Genomic DNA, 21,464 nt, shown 5'->3' on the forward strand with positions numbered 1-21,464 from the left:
TCTCACCTCTCATCACCCTTAAGGCTTCTCTCTAAGAAGTTATGAGATTTCAAGTTGAAAAAAAGAAGCAAGAAAGATGATAATGGTGGTGGTTATGACAGAGATATTAGGTAAGTATGTGACAGTGTTGACAAGTGTCACAGAGCGCCTCCTTCCACGCCATGGCATAAGTTTTGGTGGTCTCAGGAAGAACCGTCCCTTTGCTTCCACAACCTTTTCAGATTCAACTTCTTTTCTAGTTTACTTTTAGTCACACTTTTCATAGTAGAAACTTTGTTTAGCTCTTTCATGTTTTAGAGGATACTATATTTTTTTATTATATAATAAATTGCTTTTGTGAGATTTAGAAGAATCATGTAAGATTCTATTGCATTTTGTGTAATTATGTGAAAGATTTAGGTATAAAGAATTGCCCCCTATATAGTTTTGGTTGTCAGAAATTCATGTAATAAGATAAAAATGGCTTAATTCATTATCATGGGGTTGAACAACAAAGCAAATAGAATGAAGTGTCTATATAATCGTAGAAAAGAAGTTGAAAAATAAGCATGGAACATCAAGATGCTTATCCTGAAAAAGGTCAAACTTACTTTAGTTTGGAAAAAGCAAAACTTAGAGATTAAGCTAGATATTATTTTATCGAACTAGCTCTCATTATCACAATTCACATGTAGATTAAACTGGTTTAAGAAATGTTATTTGGTCCAAATATAATTTTTGAGAAATCTCCAAAACAACTTCTCAATCAATATTCAAGATAAGATAATTGTATTAGAAGAGGAAAAAAGGATTTTTCATTATTTGTCTGGGATAATGTTTGGTAAGAAAAAGTCACAAAATTCTCAATTTTATCTAGATACATACTTTGAACCTATTGTTTACCTAATTCGGCAAGAGTATCGAGTTAAAAGTAATAATTTATCTAAAAAGACGGATATCGAACCCACAATGAACAGTTGTATTAAAATCTTAATGTGTAGCATTCACTAGATATTGAAATGTGTGCAGTAAAATGCTTCAAGGTATATGAGTATTGTTTAAATAAAATTTTCTTGTAAATTAAATGAAAATAGAGTAAATGATTATGAAAAGTTGATTGATAGATTTGGGATTGAAGTTAATTTTTCTCACTCATTTATATTTTGGTAAATAAAAACATATAACATTCTTACTTAATTAATATTGATGCAACAAAAAGAGTTATTCATATTGATTCCTCACATATGAAATTATTAAGATCATCTCCTAATCATTGATTCCTCAACTATCTAGCAAAATTTCTTACCATTAAGAAAAGATCTTATAAAACATTTGATATATAATAATAATTTATTCCTAGAATTAAAACACATCAAGTATTTTCATTTAAGTCAGATCATCATAAATGCTTCCCAATCAATTTCAAAGATTTAAATCAAGAATAAAAATTCAAGGTTTAAGCATAAAATGAAAATAAAAATATCAAATAAGAGCATAATGTTATAGATAAATATCACCTCAATACATAGGAGTTTAAATGATTACATCCAATCCCAAAGGAGAGAAATTAGCCACTCATGGTGGTCATTACATGCACCAAAGCAAAAGAAATAAATTCAAAACGTTTCTCTTTGACAATTGCTTTCTAGGGTTTCCTCTCTCTCCCTTTTCTCTCTGTCTTACGCTCTTATTTAACCTAATTGAGCTTAGGCTAAGTGACATCTCTATTCATCATATATCCCTTTGTTTCATTTCTCCTTAAATTCCTGAAAATAACACAAAATTGGGAATAAATAATTCTATTAATTTCTCAACTCCAAAATATATTATTAAATTCTAATTTTTCAAACTAGGGTTGAGTCAATCAACAATTAAAATCAATAAATGTTTAACTTTTTCATGAAATTTCACTGAATAATGACACTTATCACATATCTACCTTGAAAAAAAAAATATGAATTAATTTCAATTAATTAATGATGGTGGCGTGTAATAAGAATAATGTAGTAAGAATAAAAACAACAGAGAGTCAATTATAGGTGCTTGAGAGTGAGACATTTCGTAGTTGTATTATGTATCAACATAACTAGTTTCTTTCTTGTTAGCTTATTTTATTTTCTTGGCATTACCTCTTACCTCTCTATAAGAATTATTACTATTGGAAGGGACATCCCTTGTTATAGTTCGTGTAACTTTGCAGATAAAGTGAGTTGTGGAAAAGAAATTTGACAATGTGGAGCAAGTGAAGGACATTATATTCCATGGACTTATTGTGAAAACTAAGAATTGCATAAGGGTTTTCAATCATCAACTAGTGTTTATATGTGACTTTAATTCTTATAAGGGGCATAGAAATCAATTGGTGTTACTTTAAAAAAAATAGTGCCCTTGTCCATACTACTATGACTAATCAAATATCATTTTGTTGTTACCATTAGTTACCTTGTTATTTCAAGTCATGGTCAACTAAACTCGATTAAGACAGTTGATGGAGGACCATCCAACAAGACCAACATAGGACCTCTAACTCGTGCCATGACTAGAAGAATAGAAAGAGGAGAGACTATTCAAAAGACTATTTTCACATGTTCAATTAAAACCTTTTAGTTTTGAAGTATAATAGTTTCAGATATTGTATTTTTGGACCACTTTCTAGAGTAGCATTTAAATAAACATGTACACTTTAGAAACCCTCACTTGACATACAAGCAAGGGTTTTTAGAGGTCATAGAAGCATGACACAACACTGAAGGAAGCCTCAAAAGCCTCAGAGGCCAAATGTTGTTCAATCTGGGGTGACAGTAACATAGGTTGGATTCATAACGAAGGGAATAATGGGGCAGGTAGCATTGTAACTATGTGGCACAAAGACGCCTTTTCTTATGGCAGTCATGTTGGTGGAACTGGGTTTATTGCTGTTGTGGGTCAATATCTCAAAACGAATAGCCAGTGCATAGTTGTGAACGTTTATGCTCCGTGTGATCAAAAGGAAAAGTTGGTATTGTGGGACGCCCTCACGACCCTCAAGCAACAGTACCATGCTATGGCTTGGTGTTTTTGTGGAGATTTCAATGCTGTAAGGAGGGATGATGAGAGAAATGGGGTCAGAGGTTGCTCAAGACAAAAGAAGGAGATTGATAACTTCAATTGTTTCATTGAGAATAATGGACTGATAGACATTCCTTTTGTTGGGAAAAAGTATACATGGTTCAAACCAAATGGAACAGCTAAGAGCAGGTTAGATAGAATCATGGTGTCGGAAGAGTGGCTTCAAAGGTGGCCAGCATCGAAGCAGTATGTGTAACCGAGAACGGTATCAGATCATTGTGCCTTGGTGGTGAAATAGCGAGTTAAAGACTAGGGTCCTAAACCCTTTAGATCTTTTGATGTGTGGTTCATGGAGCCGAATTTTAAGTTGATGGTAAAGGAAAAGTGGAACTCGTATAATGTCCAAGGTAACAGCATGTCTAAACTCAAAGATAAGCTGAAGCTTCTGAAGGCGGATCTTAAAGTGTGGAATAGAAACAACTTTGGTTGTTTAGAATCTAACAAGAAGTGTATTGTGAAGGAAATTGAGGAGCTGGATGGTAAAGATGATAATGACGAACTTACGGGAGACGAGAATATGAGACAGATGGACTTACTTAGTCAGTTGGGGTTGGTTGAGAAAAAGATAGACTCTGTGTACAGACAAAAAGCAAGAGTGAACTGGCTCAAATACTGGGATATCAACTCAAAGTTCTTCCACTCGGCAATTAGATGGAGAAGATTAAAGAGTGAGGTTAAAGGGGTAGAAGTCGACGCTCAATGGTGTGAGGAGCTGGAAGTTGTGCGCAGGGAGGCAAAACTGCTATTTGAAAACAGATTCAAAGTTACGCATGACTACGGTGTTAACATGGGGTCGGTGGAGTTTAAATCTTTAAACTCGAAGGTTAGCAGGAACATGATAGATGGCTTCTCTGAGGAAGAAGTGAGGGAAGCTGTGTGGCAGTGCGGAGGGAAAAAGAGTCCGGGTCCGGACGGATTCAATTTTAATTTCATTAAGAACTGCTGGGACATTATGAAATCTGACATTATGGAAGTTATGCATTTTTTCCATGCGCCAGGGTCATTTCCAAAGGGATGTAATGCGTCTTTCATTGCACTTGTCCCCAAAGTAAAGGACCCCTCGTCACTCGAACAATTCAGACCCATTTCCCTAGTCGGGGCAATCTATAAGATTATCACAAAGGTTTTATCCGGTCGTTTGAAGAAAGTTCTACCTATGATCATAGATGAGTGTCAGTCAGCCTTTCTTAGTAACAGAGGTCTAATGGATAGTGTGGTTATGGCAAATGAAGTGCTTGAGGGGATTAGGAGGAATTGCAGGAGCAGGGTGTGCTTTGAGGTGGACTTCGAGAAGGCGTACGACTCCGTTAGGTGGAGCTTCTTGTATGACATGCTCGGGAGGATGGGGTTCCATGACAAGTGGATCCAGTGGATAAAAGGGTGTTTGGTATTGTCTTTCGTATCGGTGTTGGTAAATGGGAGCCCTACGGAGGAATTTAGACCAACTCGGGGGTTGAGACAGGGCGATCCCCTAGCTCCGTTTTTGTTCCTAGTGGTAGCTGAGGGTCTATCAGGGCTGGTGAGACAAGCTTTGAGAAAAGAGGTACTTCGGGGTGTAATGGTAGGAAGAAATGAAATTTAGTGTTGTCTTCTACAATTCGCAGATGATACTCTGTTTCTATGTGAAGACTCGTTCAGTAATATTTTTGCTATAAAGGCAATCCTACGATGCTACGAGATTGTGTCAGGCCTGAAAGTTAATTTTCATAAGTCGAAGTTGGTTGGTGTTAACATTGACGAGTATGCCTTAAACACTTATGCGAAGACGCTTAATTGTAATTCTATGCGGCTACCATTCCAATACCTGGGGGTAGAAGTGGGCGAAAATCTGAGGACGAAGCAGTTTTGGGAGCCGGTTGTAAAGAAAATAGAAGTTAAACTAACCGCTTGGAAAGGCAAATTGTTATCTATGGCAGGACGGGTATGCCTACTTAAATCGGTCTTCACTTCTATTCCTTTGTTCTACTTGTCCATCTTTAGAGCTCCAGTAGCAGTGTGCAATAGAATTAATAGTATTCAAAGGAGATTTCTATGGGCATGGGGAAAAGAAAATAAAGCGATTGCTTGGGTAAGTTGGGAGAACGTCTACAAGCCTTGTGAGGAAGGTGGGCTGGGAATCAAGGAGACTAGGAGCTTTAATTCTGCTCTATTGACCAAGTGGAAATGGCGGTTGTTGGGTGAGGCGGGAGGGAAATGGAAAGAAATTCTAATATCCTTCTATGGATCAGAAACGGGTAGAGGTCAAGTAGGGTTGAAATACCAGTCGTGGTGGTGGAGGGATCTAGCTAAAGTGTGTGGGGAAAGTGACCAAGAACAAGGATGGTTCGGTAGAGCCACAGGGTGGAAAGCGGGTGATGGGAGCAGAGTTAAGTTATGGGAGGATGTGTGGTTACAAAGTAGTAGTCTTAAATCAATGTTCCCTAGGGTTTGAATGGGAGTCAAAAATGGAGGAAGAATTGTATGCAATTCTGGGTACAGGAAATTTGTGTCAGGAAATCCAGGATCGCCTGGTCTGGAGGGAGGATCCAAAAGGGGCATTCTCGGTTAAGTCAGCCTACCAAACCCTGACAAAGCAAATAAGCACTGGTTCTATGGATAGTGTCTATAGTGTTCTATGGCAAGCGAAAGCTATGCCTAAAGCGCTTATCACTGCTTGGAGAGTCCTACTTGATAGAATCCCAACTAATGCTAATCTTATTAGGAGAGGAGTTCCTGTGGACTCACCGGTTTGTGTCATGTGCAATCTCTCACAAGAAACATCTCAACATCTTTTCATAGATTGCGCGGTTGCACAACGAGTATGGTTTGGTTGTTACCGCTGGGTTGGCATGGTGGGGGTTCAAAACAAGGAAATTAAGAATCACTTGGAGAACTTCTCTCTAATTCACCTATCAAGTAAGCAAAACCAGGTGTGGCGTGGAGTATGGGTGGGAATTATTAGGAGTATTTGGGAGCAACGAAATCAGGTTGTTTTCAAGGGAGGGGTTCCAGATCCAGAAGAAATTCTCCAAAATGCTCAGTTGTTGTCTTGGTTGTGGTTAAAAAATAAGACAACTAGATTCGTTTATGCGTATTCAGATTGGATCCTGAACCCCAATGAGTGCCTCCTTGCAGTTCTGTGAAAGTGCACCAGTATATAAATGCACAAGAGTAACTTGCTCTGCATCAATGCTTAAATTACGCATATTAGAGGCAAATGTAAGATGGCAGATATAGTTGGAGATGAGGTGGGGGTATAAGAATTATGGTGGGCAGGTCAGGTGTAACTATAGAAGTGGGGTTGGTCTATGGTTACGTTATGCAACCTGATATGGGGGTTCTGTCTATGGTGAGGCAGTGGCCTAGTTTCTGGTTTGTTGAATGATTGTAGAAGGTGGGAGGTTTTCTCCTAGGATCTGTTGCTGGATTTAGGGGAATTATTAGAACATGCTTGTTTCACTTTTGAAATTTCAAGCTGGTCGGAGGTTACTAATTTGTTGTTGGTTCAAGTACCCAAATATAGAATTTAATCTGTTGCTGGTTTAGCTGGATGCATTTCAGCCAATGAACCTTGTAGGTGCTGACATGATGGAATGGAAGGGAATATTACTTGTTCCGGTGTAGCTGGTATAAGCATTTGGTTGCTGTTATAAGCACCTAGTCTTTCTGCATGTGCCTTCTTTCTGAGGTCCAGTGGTAAGCTAGGAATTGTAATTTAACCTGTATGCGGGACTAGTTATAACCAGCAAAGTTGTTAGGATTGGCCCTGATGTGTAATAATCCTATTGCTGTCTTCTTAAGGTAGAAATTAGTTTGTAAAAGGGTTGGGACACCCCTTAAGTGTCTCTTTTATTTTATTAATTCATTGCTGATCAAAAAAACAAAAAGCTTAAACCTTAAGCTACCTTCACCCATGGAAGTCTATAAATAGGTGTTTATGCTACATTTGTATTTAGATTTGATATAATTGAATGAGTATACTAAATATTCAGACTTTAAAGGCCTAGTGAACCCTACAAAATTGGCTCAACCTCTTTCTAATTTCAACACCTTTTCTCACTACATTCTTCACCAAAACACCTTCAATTCTTAGTGCAAGCACTCCTATTTCGCTGCCACACCATTCTTCATCCATAATCCATCAACTTGGATTGCATTAACAGTCTTCAAAGCCCTTTTTGCATTGTGTGGTAGCAAATTCCTTCATTTATGATTTTGGCATTGACAAATCTAGTGCAATAGAACTAGAATGAAAAGAAAAAGGGATATGAAATATGTGACATGAAACTATCCAACCTTCATTAAGTTGTTTGTAAAAAACAAGTTTTTCTTCACCATTATTTTCTTACGTTTATTATTTGATTTAGTGTTTTTTCCCACTACTTTTAATCCACTCTCCTGTCATTCAAACCAACAACATATTAATATTTTAAATTTGTAAAACATGAATCATTTTAGAATGCACACTTAGGGAGTATACTAATATTTTTAAATAGTTTATCTCATACTCAAAGTTATATTACTAATTATCAAGATTTAGATTCTATAGAAATTAATGACACTTATGTTGATCTTGTTATAAGAGAATACTTGATTATTTCTCAAAATAAACTAATTAAAATATATTATTGTTCTAATCTTATCATTTTCAGTTTTGTGCTAAGTTGGCAAGTTGATTTGAAAGTCTAAAGGTGGCAAAAAATTCACATGATTTTGGACCCAAACAGAAACATCACAAAACAATTTAGATCCCTAAACATAATACGCTAACATAACTTAATGACTCACCATACTTATATGTGAACATATGATTGAGATCCAAATATTAAAATCATCAAAACGTCATCAACCAAAATTGTTTTGAAACAAGACATGTCAAATGTTGTGATTGCATCAATTCAATGGACAAGTTCCACGGTTTTCTAATTTCTTTTTTATATTTTTGGAGTATGTATCACAGGTTTGAATATAATAAAAAATGATAAAAGTTGGTTAAGTGCTAAAGGATGATGATTAAGAATATGTGTTGTTGTGCCTTAGAGGAAACTTGCTTGTGTTTTAACTCTTTGTTTGTGGCACAACTTCAAAGGGGTGTTTATGAATAAATGACTAGATTAACAAAATCAATCTACTGAGAAAATAATGGTAACTTAAGGAGTATAAGAAAAATGATAGGTCATGTTTCTTAGCATTGCAAAATGAAGATCGTAACTCATGTTAGGTCTTTTTTCAAACAAAAATCTAGCTTGAAAAAAAAATCATCATTTTCCTTTCTCTGGATATCTCTTCCTCCACTCCCATAGTTTCTTCATGCACCTCAATCTAAATTGCCTATACTTTATATTTTTGGATTCCAAAGTTCAAAAATGTGTGTTAGATTACTCGAATACATTTGTAGATATGGAAATACATCCTATATTGCATAATCCAAAAATGTATTATGGAAACATATTTTGGATTTTCAGATTATGCAATCTAGAATACATTTTTGGATTGCATAATTTAGAAATATATTGTGGATTATACAATTAAGAATGTCTTTTCAAATTACACAATCTGAAAATTTATTTTGGATTGTACAATCGAGAATGCATTTCCAAATTACGCAATGCAGAAACATATTCCAAATTGTACAATACTTATGCTTTTTTGGATTGTGTAGTTTGGAATACATTTTTGGATTTGGAAATATATTTTGAATTGTACAATTCAAAATATGTTTTTTAATAACACAATTCATAAATTCTTCATTGTACAATCTAGAATAGATTTATGGGTTATGCAATCTAGAATGCTTCCGACCCATGACCAATTTGAACTTTTTCCTCACGTATGAAGGTGTAGGAAGAAATTATTGTGGTGCTAAAAGATTTATTTCTTTCTCCTTAAATATATACACTTTTTTTTCAAGAGACAACATCACAATTTTTTGGGCATTTATTTTTGCACCGCATAATTTCCATGTGTACTCTTATGGAGGTGGCTAAATGATGCAAATACCTTCAATGAACGTTTCAACCTAATGTTTTTCTTCTTCCCCACTTTTTACTTTGTCTCTTGCCTTCCTTATAGTCATTGTTCCTTCCTCCATGTCAATGTTCCATGTTAGAATAGGTGGCTTGAAACAAGAAGGGGGTGAATGTTTTCAAAAGATTTTCACAAATATTGGTGTTAGATTGAAAATCCAATTAAATCAACTAATTGATTTACCAGTTCAACTTATTATAAAAAGTATAACAGGTATATGACCAAAATATAAACCAGTTGTTTCGAGAATTCAATTGGTTGATTTACATGCATAAAACTTTAAAACAAATTATATGACAAATATCAGGTGAGAGAGAGAGAGAGAGAGAGAGAGAGGTAATGCACAAGAGAACTATACTAGTTCAATCTTAACCAATAGTTACATTCAGTCATCAACACACCACTGAGAATTCACTAAAGAAATCAACGAAGATTAAAAGAACAACCAAGAGTTTTGATCTTGAACCCTTTAAGAACACACAACACTTTTAACCACACACAAAATTTAGAAACCCTATCTGAATCTGTTTACAACACAATACAGTAAAAAGAATTAAGTTCAAATACACATGGATTTAATACAAATGAAGAATAGCATAATTGATAACCCAGAAACTTACTTCACATCACAACAGTTATCCCAGATTCAAATGTAATCTTCAAGAATGATTTTAAAACAGTTTGTTTTTTTCTCAAAAAATGTTGTTTTAAATTATAAGAAAACTTCTTTATATAAGCTAAGAAAGATTGTTAAAACAGTTTGATCATTCAATGAAATCGGTTAAATCAATTAAAAATAGTTTGATTACCATAATAGTATTCTATTAAAAATATTTAATTGATTTCTGAAAATAACTAACTATTTTCTTTAATAGTTGAAATCATCATATAAAAAAAAACAGTTCATTTATCAAAATAATTGGTTGGTTTAAGTTGACAGAAAAGAAAAAAAGAAAATAAATCATTTTTAAATCCTTTAATAAAACGTAAGTGTTTTCAACCAATTGATATGATAAATCAATTTGTTAAAATATTTGCTATAGTCAAAAGACTTGAATAGAAGTAATTTCATCTGATTAATATACGAATCAACTAATTAAAATAAACAAATATTTGAAAAAAAAATTTAAAGGAAATTTCAAATCAGGTTTACTTAAATCATAATGAGATGCGAATTTACAAGACAAAATCTACCTAACTAGACACACACACATAGTAACAGGTCTTCATGACAGATTTTGAAATCATCAAAGCTCCTTTGTTCAACATTTTAGGCCCATCACTGGCAACCCCGTTGTTGCTACCAATAATTGTCTTTGCCACCTAGTGTCTTGTTGATGTTATCGTTGCAGTAAATAAGGTTAATTTTTTTTTAAAAAAATACCTTCATTGTTTTGTTAGTTACATTATGGAATGGTTGTTCTGGGAAGTTTCCATATTTCATAATCAATTATGTTTTCCAATTATGGGTTATGCAATGTGGAAGGTATACATCATTGACATATTAAAAAATATGTGTTCATAGCAAACAAACAACTTTAAAATGTTTAACACACCCACAAATGCATCATAATATGCACAATCCATTATACCTCTTCATGCATCCATAACAACTTTTCAAACCTCCACAAAAAATTCACTAACATTTTACATTTTTCTCCAACTTTCATATTAATGTGAAACCAACAAAGAAGGTTTGAAGCTTCAAGAAACATAATGGTAATGCATTATCTCTATCACTAACAATTACTTGAAGGGAGACATCCACAATCCTTTAAGTCTTTCAAGAGCCCAAATAAAAGTTTTCTCATTCACTTGCTAACAACACAAATTTCATGGAGAAATTCAACCTTGTGTATATGACACTAACAATCTCAAGTAAAAACAAATTATATATGTTGGTTTTGTATTTGTTGTCCATCAACAATACAATGATAAATGCATTCAACATCGACACCAACATCGAGCTCCTTGCCAACGATGTTGTCGCCTTGTCTTGCGACTTCCAGAAAAGGGATTGTGGCCACCGAGTGCTGCCTCAGTCACCACTCAATTCGTTGCAAGGTGTTCCTTGATCGGATCCCCTAGGATTTGGCTTTGACAAAGAAGTTCACGAGGATAAGTGGGAACTTCGTGTCAGTTCACCATGACAGGCGAGGAAATTGTTCGTGAAGGTAGAGAAGTCGTTGTGGCTCATAGTAGTGAACAAGAAGAATTTAGTGTTGTTAATGGTGCTTGTGAGGTTGGTTCAATTAATCAGAAGGCTAGCATTGAAATCCAACATTGACAAGGTCATAGGGTACACTAGGTTGTCAAAATCTAAGAGCAGAAATTTTGAATAAGAAACTATTGATGGTAGGGTGGGCGATGACCCATTTTTTATGGAGAAAATGTTGGAAGGGGACGAGGGGTAAATTGTAGAGGAAAGAGTCATGTATCTTTTATATTGTACAATTCTTAAGTTACTTTTTTTTTCATGTTATAAAATCTACAAACTTTTTTTAAAAGAAAAATATTATTAGATTATATAATTCGTATGTCAAAAATAATTTATGCATTAATTCAGAAACTTTTCTAAATTATGTATTACACAGGCTGAAAAGGATAAAGTGGAAATTTTGATGTGTAGAATAAAAGTTAAGTGCCAGAAGAAACAGCCCTAAATAAAATAAGTCCTGGACATTTGCCGACTCGCAAATGTGGGCCTGCGGCCCTTCAGTTTGTTACCAACACAACGCGATTCTAAACCTTATTTACTTAATATTTGTTTTTTCATATTAAAATTATATTTTATTGCACTTATCAATTTCTTATAGCCCGGAAATTTGTTAAGAACTTTGAGTTCTGCTGAAATAAGCAAAAATAATTAGTGATGTATTTGGGAAAGCTGCAAAATTTAATTGTTATATCCACAATTTATTATTGCTATAATATATTATAATCAGAAGCTATTTTTATTTGGATAACTTTATCCAAAATTAATTTTGTTTACACGAAAAAAAAAGCTTCTATATAAGAAAAGTAGTATGTCGAAAGTAGAAAGAGGAAAAAATTATTAAAAAAAATACTATCTTACAATTTTTAGATACATAATAATGTTCTTTTTTTTAAATAATAAAATTTAGTTGATGGTCCGCTTATTTTATAAACAAAATTATTTTTCATAAAACAGCTAATAATGAAAAAAATTAAGTTTTTCAAAACACGTGTGTTTTAAAAGTGGTGTTTTTAATTCTTTATTAGGATAGAGATTTTGTATATATTTATTGTGAATTTTATATGTGAACTTAAAGAACTAACATTATAGAAAGTTTTAACATTTATGTCAGTTTGTATATCAGTTTCTATTTGTACTGACATAAAAACTATATCTTCTTAAAAAGTATTTTTGTTATTTTTATTTATTTATCTCCTTATACAGTTTAAAAGTTCACATATAGCATGATGCAATTCCAAAGAGACTTATTATACAAATATTAAATATATATAAATATTAGATAAATTCATATATAAAAATAAACAAAGTAAAAAAAAACATAAAAATTGTATGGATAGAAATATACGAGTTATCATAAATACTTACAAAAATTATAAAAACCTCAAGCTTACCATATGTACCATTATCGATATGTTCATAATGATGCAAATGGAAACTTTGAAAAAGTATAACCTTTTTACTCATATGTTTTATTTAACTAAAGAATATGTTTATTTTGGATAACTTTTCAATATTTGTGTATAAAAAGTTTGTGGGATTATGAACTTTTTTAATCAAGACAAGATTCAAGCAACATTTAGCTGGTGATTATAAAGAGCGGTGATTCTTTAAAACACAGAAGACATTATAATTTAGATCATTACTTTTTCTTTTGGCACCTCTCATTTTACAAACCATCTCCTTTGATTTCAATAGAAAAACATAAGAGATATTCCTTCTCATATCCTTTGTCTTCCTTGGTCTCTTTTGTTCTTATTTGTTCTTTTTTATAATATGGTATCTGAGTCATTTATAACTCAACCTAGCGAGAGTTTGTTGGGCTTATAAGGTCACTCGCTATCGGGTCACTATCGGACTACCCATAAATATATAATCTCACGCACGAGTTGAAGGGTTTCAGCATGAGGGGATGTGTTGAAAATCCCACATCAATTAGAGATAAGGACATTTCATAGTATATAAGTGGGTGCAAACCTCACCTTAAGAGTCGATTTTATAAGGTTAAGTTTGGTTTAAAATTCACTTTTAATATGTTATCATAGCTCTGGTGATAGAAATCTAGTTTCTACATTTACCCGTGGGTAAAGTTGTTGATCCCTCACAAGATCTTGATTCACCTTACCATGCTAGTTCATCAGATAATCCTTCCTTTCTTATTGTCCCTATTATTCTTGAGGGACTAAACTATCATCACTGGTCTCGTTCATTTCAAACGAGCCTCGTTTCAAAGAACAAGATAAGTTAGGTTGTAATGAGGTTGGGTTACATTGGTTTTTCAGATAACAAAATGCATACTTTAAAAGAAGAAGAACATACCTACAATTCAAATGCATTTATATTTGTGTTATCGTATTACCAATTTCTCTTAACATTTTCCCCATTTTCGTTCCATATCCCTAATTCATCATAATTCTTTTTCTTTTTTTGTCTTTTTTTTTCAAAGATAATAGAAATAGATTATTCTTATTTCCAACAAAATGAATTATTTAAACTTCAAATATTAAAAACAACCAAAACCAACCCTCCTCTTTTCTATATATAAATTGTGTCTATGTTCTCCTTTCCTAAGCATGGCAATAGGTAGGAAAATATATCACTTAAGGTTTAGGATGTAATAAAAAAAAATCTTTGCTCAAAAGGGTTACCCCAAAATTGTAATCAATTTAAACAAAAGTTGGTTATTTGGCTCTGAGTTTTATAATTCAAATTTATACAAATTCCTTAATCATTTCCATGTTCTTTTGTGATGTCAATAATAAAAAAAATTAGGCAACCACAATTGTCAATTCATCAGTGAAACACTCAAATTATTTAAGGTTCACACACAAACTTGGTTTAATTAATCTAATTTCTTACTTACTTGTCATTGACTGTTCCAACTAATCATCCTGTTCAATTTTCATACAACAAAATCTTAGTTCAATTTGAATATAGATTCATTACTATTTTTTTTTCACCCTTGTCGGGATCACTAATTGTTCTAATCCTAAAACCTAAGGTCTAATTTATAATTAACCACAAAACAAAATACAAAAAAAACAAAATTTAAATACTATAAAAACTAAACACTTAGAAATTAGAAAAAAAAATATAAGAAACTAAGAAAACTGGCAAAATAAGATTACAAGGAAAAAAAAACTAACAATAAAAATAAAAAATAAAAATAAAATCAAAATGATAAAACCATTTTCATTTCAACGCTTGTCAATATCCTTTGAGTTCATCCAACTCTTTCTCAAATTCTTCATGTATATTTGTATCAACATCATATGTTGGACATGCTCCTCAGGAAAAAAATACATGTCCCCAAGTGATGCAACATACGATCCGAACTATGTCGGGGTCATCCCCGTGGGAATGAGATGAACCAACTCAAAACAAGAATTAAACCAAGAGATTGATGTAGAAACACTTAATGCAAACATATTAATACAAAAGCAAAACAAACAAAAAATATTAAACATAACCAAACATAAAAAAAAATAAAAATTGGGTTGCCTTCTAGAAAGGTTTGTTTAATGTCATATAGCTTGATGCCTGTTTTAATCACGGTGAATGAGCCCTTTGTTGCAACATTTTTTTGGTTACAACTTTAGTTCTTTTGGAGTATTTCAAGTTCAATAGTTCCATCAGTCCTGATTTTCTTGACAACACACAAACTTGACCATTTTGTCTTTAACCTTATAAGTAGGAGTTTTATTTTAGAGCTACTAAACATAATTGGTTGACCCAGTCTAAACTCATCTTTCATTATACTTGTGTCCAGGTGAACCTTGTCTTCCTCCTTCAAACATGATGTAGATAACTTATTGATAGTGAGTTTCTTTTCCACGGATTTAGGCATAAACTCTTTCTCTTATTTAACTACTTGTGGAGTACAACAATGTAGAACTTTCTCTAACATATTTAAAGGGTGCAACTACTTTTTAGTTATAGGAAAGGTTTCCTTTTATGCATCTCTTAAACAATCTTTCCCTTTATTAGAAGGTTGCAAAATCTCAAAAACATTGAGAGTTGCCTCATCATCTTGAGCTCTCACTTTAAGCTTTCCAACATTCACATCAATAATAACTCTAGCAGTTTTCATAAAAGGTCTATCAAGTATCAAAGGAACCTCTTTGTCTTCTTCTATGTTCATCACAACAAAATTCATAAGAAAAAATGAATTTGTCAACCTTGATAAGAATGTCTTCAACCATACCATACAGATACTTAATTGATAAGAGTCGACGCCATCACACCTTCGACATCGGCGATTGGGTTCTCCTCCATCGCCAAGCTTATCTGCAAACGTCTCTTTTAGCAAGAGGTCAAAACAAGCTTTCCCGGAAATTCTACGGTCCTTACCCCATCAGTCGCTGCATCGGCGAAGTTGTCTATGAACTTCTCCTTCCACCCTCTTCCAAAATCCACCCGATGTTCCACATTTCCTTGCTTAAACCATATCACGGACCCAAACCACCTTCTTCCTTTCATATGCCTCAAGAGGATGTTGCCCCCTCGACCATCTCCCACACAATCCACACATTCTGTCCTACTTCAACAAACATTGCTTCTAACTCTACACTTTCAAACCAACTGGTAATATCAAACCCCACTCAAACCACTTCAGTTTCTACCACGTGTCCACCATCAACGACTCGTGTTAAACTGCACAGTCCAACCATTAACATTCAGCCACGTGGATCCACACCATAATTACTAACTTTTCACCTACCCCAGTCGTGCCTAATTTATCAGCTACCCACGCACATTCATTATTACCCTCAGCAAAACCAAAATTCTCACCTACCGCACCTACTTCATTAATTAACCAGCTACCAATCATTTCTCACCTACTACATTAATCACACCAGCGGGCCCCACCTCCTCACCTACCCCCACTCTCCAGAACCTTCCTTTTACAAATCATCCTAAAGAGCCCAAAGACTGCAATTCCACTTCCAGCCCAATAAATGCCCCACACTCAATTCTCATGGCCCAATTCTCCTACCTTGAAGCCCACAATTCAATTCCTTTTGTTTCACTTCCTTTTGCCCCAATTTACCCAGTACCTACCAACCTTGAGGACAAGGTTGTTTCCCAGGAGGAGGCAATTGATACTAGGCCCACATCTTCTAGGCCCATCAGGAAAATAACAAAGCCCACAAAGTTCAAAGATTACATCTAGAAGCATTAACTGTCATATCTAAGGGAATATCTTATAGTATATATTTCTATTAGCAAAGGGAACAACTTTCCTATAGGGATTGGCTTACAATAATGTATGTGGTCTATATAAGACAAATTCTATGTAACAGGGGGAGAGTGATTTTTAATTTCATCTATATAGACTTTTTCCTTCTTTTTCTCAGTCTTTGTGCTCTTATCCGAGAACACCGTAACACATAACCTAGTGGAACAAAGGACAAATGATATAGATACAAGGCTTCTAAAAGGAAGTTAATATCAATTTTGTCTTTTTTAATTTTAGTTGTTTCTCTTTGTACATGTAAATAACCTTTATTTTGTCTTATCAGATTCTAGCCTTTATTGATTGACTCTTTGTTTTCCATTCTCTCTCTTTAGCTAGACCTAGAATGAATGTACTTCTTGTATATATTCAGACCATCTGCTTTGATTTCAACAGAAAAACATAAGAGATATTCCTTCTCATATCCTTTGTCTTCCTTGGTCTCTTTTGTTCTTATTTGTTCTTTTTTATAATATGGTATCAGAGTCATTTAGAACTCAACCTAGCGAGAGTTTGTTGGGCTTATAAGGTCACTCGTTATCGGGTCACTATCGGACTACCTATAAATATATAATCTCACGCACGAGTTGAAGGGTTTCAGCATGAGAGGATGTGTTGGAAATCTCACGTAAACTAGAGATGAGGACATTTCATAGTATATAAGTGGGTGCAAACCTCACCTTAAGAGTCGATTTTATAAGGTTAAGTTTGGTTTAAAGTTCACTTCTTAATATGTTATTAGAGCTCTGATGATAGAATTCTAGTTTCTACATTTACCCGTGGGTAAAGTTGTTGATTCCTCATAAGATCTTGGTTCACCTTACCATGCTAGTTCATCAGGTAATCCTTCATTTCTTATTGTCCCTATTATTCTTGAGGGACTAAACTATCATCACTGGTCTCGTTCATTTCAAATGAGCCTCGTTTCAAAGAACAAGATAAGTTTCATTATTGGAACCATAGAAGCTCCCAATCATACCAACTCATTGTTTCCACCATGGCAGAGCACCAATATGTTGGTTGTTTCTCAATACATCACACATAGCATCATATGTATGAACAATGCCCTTTACATATGGAATGATTGAAAGGAAAGGTTCTCATAAGGAGACATGATTCATATTTATGTTCTTCAGTAGATGATTTCTTCTTTCAAACTAGGTGAGTTGATTGTTACAAACTATTCCACTCAGCTAAAAATTCTTTAGGATGAGCTTGATCTTTTTCGCCCACAACCTGCTTGTTCATGTGGCTTTAAATGCACCTACAATGCTTTTGTGAATGTTTCTAAATATAAAGCACAAGGCCAAATTATTAAATTTCAAAGGCGGCTAAATGATAATTATTTGACTGAGAATTCAAATGCTATTGATGGACACTTTGTCATCCTTGAATAAAGTTTGCTCTCTCGTTACACAACAAGAGATACATATTTTTGGTGATCAGTCCAAGGTAATGATTGCTACTAGCACAGGAGGTTAAAAAAACAATGTTGCGACCTATGGAAAAGGTTCTGGTTTTGGAAGAGGAAGCTATGGAAGAGGAAATATTTATAAAATTTGCGGTCATTATGGAAAGACAGGGCATACCGTTGATACATCTTATAGAAAGAATGGTTTTCTCCCTTATTTCAAGTTTAAAAACCAGAACCATGATCAGAGACGTGTTAATGCAGTTTTTTAGAATATAGATTCTAATAATGATGAGCAGAATTACACAGGTTCAAAGTCAGAAGTGTAGTCTCAACAAATTGGTTTTACTCTTGAACAATATCAAGCATTGTTAACTCTTTTACAACAACCTAAATCTAGTGACAATTTTCCTAATCAAGTTTGTGTTATTCATTCCAACAGGACAACACACATTGGTAATAAATTTCTCTCTCCCTTAAGCTTTTTTATTCTTGAAGGTCGTGCTCCTGACCATATTTGTTCATCCTTAACTCATTTCACTTCATATCATCAAATTAATCCTATTTGTGTCAAATTACCAAATGGAAATCAAGTCATTGCCAATTGTTTTGGAAGTGTTTTTCTCAATCAAAATCATGTCAGAGACAATGTTATGTATATTCCTTGTTTCACTTTTAGTCTTCTTTTAATAACAAAATTGATTGATTTTTATCTTGTGTTCTTACCTTTGACTTTAATGACTATCACATTCAAGACAAGAACTCCTTAAAGATGATTGATTCAGATAAGATGTAAGATAAAATTTATATACTCAAGCTCCCATCCTATTAGAAACTTCAAATCAAACCCAACAAATCTACACATACCATTAATATTGTTAATGTCAGTGCTTGTGATCTAAAAACCCTTTAGAATTTTTTATTAGGGCATGTTTCAAACAAATGTGTTGATGTTATCAAGAATAAATTTCCTTTTCTTAAATATAACAAATCTTTTATTTGTGATGTTTGTCATTTTGCAAAGCAAAAAAAAACTTCATTTCCTATTAGTACATCTAAATCTAAAAAATGTTTTCATTTGATTCATGTAGATCTATGGGGACCATACTCAATATCATCAATTCATGGTCATAAATATTTCTTGACCATAGTTCATGATTATTCGAGGTACACGTGGATTTTCCTTTTAAAATAAAAATCTAAAGTTATACTTTGGAAAATTTTGTTGGTTTTGTTCAAACATAATTTGAGACAACAATAAAAATAAGAAGTGATAATGTGACTAAATTTTTTATGACTAATTTCCTTGTCAACAAAAAAATAATGTATCATACATCATATGTCAATACTCCATAATAAAATAATATAATTGAAAAGAGACATGGTCATTTATTAAATGTAGCAAGAGTTCTCATGATACTATCTCATTTATCAAAAAATAATTGATCATATTTTGTGATACATGTTGCGTATATTCTAAAGATATTTCCCACACCTATTTTAAACTATTTTTCTCCTCATGAAATGCTTTACAAAACTACAACAAATTTTCATGGATTAAAGGTGTTTGGATCATTACGTTATGCTAGCACTTTGTCAACAAATAAAAGGAAATTTGATCCAAAGGCATCAAAATGTGTTTTTATTGGTTTTAGAAAGAGGGCAAAAAGATATGTTCTACAGAATATTCAATCCATAGAGTTTTTTGTCTTTAGGGATGTTGTCTTTGTTAAGACGATTAAGTCTCAAATGAACCCTTGTACATTTTGTTGATAACAAAAAGCTAATAAAACATTAAGAACATCTTAGATGCAATAAGATTGTTGACCTAATTCGGCAAGTGTATCGAGTCAAAAAAAGACGAATATTGAACCCACAAGAAACAATTCTCTTAAAATTTTAATGTGTAAAACTCGCTAGATATTGAAATATGTACAATAAATTGATTCAAAAGATATCAACATTGTTTCAATAAAAGGTTCTTGTAATTTAAATAAAATCCAAAATAGATGATTATGAGAAGTTGATTGATAGAATTTGGATTGAAGTTAATCTTTCTCACTTGTTTGTACTTTTGTAAATAAAAACATACAAAATTCTTACTTAATTGATATTGATGCAACAAAAAGAGTCAATCACATTGATTCCTCGAATATAAAATTATTAAGATCATCACCTAAACATTGATTCCTCTACTATTTAACAAAAGTTCTTATCGTTAAGAAAATATATTATAAAGCATTTGATATATTATAATTTATTCCTAGTATTAAAACACATCAAGTATTTTCATTTAGGTTAGATCATCATAAATACTTCCCAGACAATTCCAAAGATCTAAATCAAAAATAAAAATTCAAGCTTTAAGCATAAAATGAAAATAACAATATCAAATAAGATCATAATGTTATTTAGATAAATATCACCTAAATACATAGGAGTTTGAAATGATTACATTCAATCCCAAAGGAAAGAAATTAGCCACTCATGGTAGACATTACATGCACCAAAAGATTATTGAAAGCAAAAGAAGAAGATTCAGAGCATTTCTCCTTGACGATTGTCTCATAGGGTTTCTCTTTTCTTTTCTCTATGCCTTATGCCCTTATTTAATCTAATTGGGCTTGGACTAAGTGAGATCATTATTCATAATATATTCATTTGCTTCACCTCTTCTTAAATTTCTGAAAATAACATAAAATTGGGAATAAATAGTTATATTAATCTCATAACTCCAAAATATATTATTAAATTCTAACTTTTCAAGTTAGGGTTGAGTCATATCTTAATCAACAATTAAAATTAATAAATGTCTATATTTTTGCATGAAATTTCACTAAATAATGACACTTAACAACTCCCCCAACCTAGAATTTTGCTTGTCCTCAAGCAAAGTAAATAAATCTAGATAAACCAGACCATGGTTCAATTATTAAAACAGCTTCCTGCACTAGACAATAAATTAAATTAGAAACCTACGATGCTTCGAACTCCAAATGTAGCAAGATATAAATGCAATCAAATTCAATAATAAACAACTATAACAATGAAATGACAATTTTAGTAGGAAACTTCTCCTTATATTCTCACAGGCAAATGTTTTGCTCTCTATTTCCACTAAATCTTAACAAATCATAGTTGCCCTTCATTTTTCTTCATATCACAATCACATCAGAAATATGAATCCTAAGATCTTTTATAGGGTTGTAATGAGGTTGGGTTACAAAAAATATTAGTTTTTCAGATAACAAAATGCATACTTTAAAAGAAGAAGAACATACCTACAATTCAAATACATTTATATTTGTGCTATCGTATTACCAATTTCTCTTAACATTTTCCCCATTTTCGTTCCGTATCCCTGATTCATCATAATATTCTTTTCTTTTTTTTTCAAAGTTAATAGAAATAAATTATTCTTATTTCCAACAAAATGAATTGTTTAAACTTCAAATATTAAAAACAACCAAAACCAACCATCCTCTTTTCTATATATAAATTGCATCTAT

At 32.9% G+C, this 21,464-nt stretch overlaps 1 protein-coding gene across 1 annotated transcript; it reads left to right on the top strand.

Annotated features, from left to right (window-relative positions):
* Positions 1-5,531: 5,531 nt before the first annotated feature.
* On the top strand, positions 5,532-6,209 carry LOC137825340 (uncharacterized). The gene has a single exon (XM_068631012.1). It carries the CDS (start codon positions 5,532-5,534, stop codon positions 6,207-6,209), a length of 678 nt encoding a protein of 225 aa, XP_068487113.1.
* Positions 6,210-21,464: the final 15,255 nt, after the last annotated feature.

Source organism: Phaseolus vulgaris, chromosome 8 (assembly GCF_000499845.2).
Source record: "Phaseolus vulgaris cultivar G19833 chromosome 8, P. vulgaris v2.0, whole genome shotgun sequence".
NCBI classification, from domain to species: Eukaryota; Viridiplantae; Streptophyta; class Magnoliopsida; order Fabales; family Fabaceae; genus Phaseolus; species Phaseolus vulgaris.